The following is a 2308-nucleotide window of genomic DNA, read 5'->3' as shown; positions in this document are numbered from 1 at the left end:
TTGGTGGAAAAAAAATTCCAGCACAAGGGGCGAAGGGGGTTCTTCACAGTAAGATCAGTTAGGGTCTGGAACTCACTGCCACAGGCGGTGATTTCAGCAAATAATGTGGAATTGTTCAAGAAACTTTTGGACGATTTCTTAAGGGACCGTAATATACAGGGGTACAGGTAATATACAGGGGTACAGGTAACATACAGGGGTACAGGTAATATACAGGGGTACAGGTACTCCTAGAATGAGATCCTAATAGGTTGGACTTGATGGACTAATGTCTTTATTCAACCTCAAATACTATGTAACTATGTAATAATAATAATAACTTTTAGTTCCACAACAGCTGGAGGGCCCCAACATTTGCCTACTTCTGCTCTAGCCTGTGTCTTCCTGTCTCAGTCCAGGAATATACCGCTGGGATACAGAGCTCGGTATTATGTATGACTGTACCAGGAGACATTAGAGGGTACGTGCTTCTGGGACTTTTCTTTAGTAGTAGTTGGGGAGTGCGAGAACCCATCAGATTTGTATCTCTGTCTGTATCACTCACTGTTGCAGATTTTCCTCTGTTGTCAGCAAAACAGGAAGTGAGGGGAAATGTCTCTAATGGAGCCCCTTCCTTTTTTTTTTTTTTACATCAGCATGAGATGAAGAAGAAGTGGATGATATCTGCACTATCGCGTTACCTGTGACACAGCGACGATGTTGGCAGCGTACGGGAGAAGGTCGTACTTGCATTCCCGGCAGATTTTCTTCAAAGTGGAGACACTGGACACGGACAGCTCGGGATTCCCCAGAGCGTGCAGGACGAGCGGTAACACCTTATTGATCATGACTGGGTGGTCTGCCAGCCATTCTGCCAGCGCTCCTAGCAAAACACACACAGGAGGTGACATTAGCAATGCATTCTCTTCCATCCTCTTATTATAACCACATGACCCCAAGAGGGGCTGTATGGGGCACGACAGACGTCCAACAAAGGTCGCAATGGTAGAGGATTGATATAAGACCAACGACTGGCTTAAAGGAGAACTATGAGGGGGGGAGGGGGGGGTGCTTTTCACTCACCTCATAGTTCTAGCCGACCTGTGACAATGAGACTGTCACAGGTCGGCTCAGTAGATCGGGAAGTGAGCGAACACATACCGGCGTTCGCTCACTTCTCGATCCTGTCACGGCTCTCTGCTGCGACAAGGGAGGGGCTGGATTCCCCCCTCCGATCTGCCAGCGCTGACTGGCGGAACGGACGGGGGAGGGTGCAGCTGGCTCTGCCTCTAGATAGGCAGAGCCAGCTGTCAGTCACGCAGCTGGGCGGATCCCGGCACAATTGTCGGGATCTGCTTCAGCTGCGGGCATCTCAGCATACCGCGAGCTGTAGCTCCCTATATACTGAGCCTAGGGGTGACTGGAGGACGCTAGTTTGTGTCCTCCTGTTACCCTGAGGAGAACTACGGGGAAAAGCCTTAACCCCATAGTTCTCCTTTAAACGTTTTTTTATAAAATGGTCCCCCCCAATGGATTAAATTAAAAAAAGCAGCTCTGACTGCAATACCCCTTTCCTCTCCGACGCTGTCCCCTGCAGTAATTCAGTTCCACCACAAGATGTCCCCAGTCTCTCAGGTAAATGATACCCATTAAACCCAGCAGGCTGAAGAGATACTGCGAGTGATTCGGCATATTCTATAAAAAGTGTTCCGTGCACCAAATATTTGGTGCTCCATCAATAGTTTATAGAAATTAAGATAAACTCCAACTTGAAAGATATATAAAGAAAATATGTGTAAAATATGACGGCCATGCTGCCAACAAGAGTGTTGGCTTAGTGGATGCAGGACATCAGTAATCCCAGGAAAAAGAAAAGGGCCTGACAGCGAAGGAGGAGAAAGAGGGCTGCATTTTACAGAATGCTTTAAAGGTATTCCACTCCTGCACAGCTTAAATGCTGAGGCCGAAGTTGGGCTTTAAAGGAGAACTATGGGGGGAGGGGGTGCTTTTCACTCACCTCATAGTTCTAGCCGACCTGTGACAATGAGACTGTCACAGGTCGGCTCAGTAGATCGGGAGGTGAGCGAACACATACCGGCGTTCGCTCACCTCTCAATCCTGTCACAGCTCTCTGCCATGAGAGGGGAGGGGCTGGATTCCCCGCTCCGATACGCCAGCGCTGACTGGCGGATCGGACGGGGGAGGGGGCGGGTACAGCTGGCTCTGCCTCTAGATAGGCAGAGCCAGCTGTCAGTCACGCAGCTGGGCGGATCCCGGCACAATTGTCGGGATCCGCAGTATACTGCGGCGTCTCAGTATACCGCGAGCT

General features: G+C 49.7%; 1 protein-coding gene across 2 annotated transcripts in view; it reads right to left on the bottom strand.

Annotated features, from left to right (window-relative positions):
* IPO13 (importin 13) overlaps positions 1–2308 on the bottom strand; it is a 61464-nt gene that overhangs the window by 37743 nt on the left and 21413 nt on the right. For both annotated transcript variants that reach the window (XM_018558968.1, XM_018558969.1), the window contains exon 8: positions 681–862. In XM_018558968.1, coding sequence (XP_018414470.1) covers positions 681–862 — 182 coding nt within the window. The remainder of the gene's footprint in view (positions 1–680; positions 863–2308) is intronic.

The sequence above is a fragment of the Nanorana parkeri genome, unplaced genomic scaffold (assembly GCF_000935625.1).
Source record: "Nanorana parkeri isolate BGI_ZX_2015 unplaced genomic scaffold, ASM93562v1 scaffold371, whole genome shotgun sequence".
Taxonomy (NCBI): Eukaryota; Metazoa; Chordata; class Amphibia; order Anura; family Dicroglossidae; genus Nanorana; species Nanorana parkeri.
The sequence above is the reverse complement of the archived record's forward strand: the minus strand, read 5'-3'. Positions and strand labels throughout refer to the sequence as shown.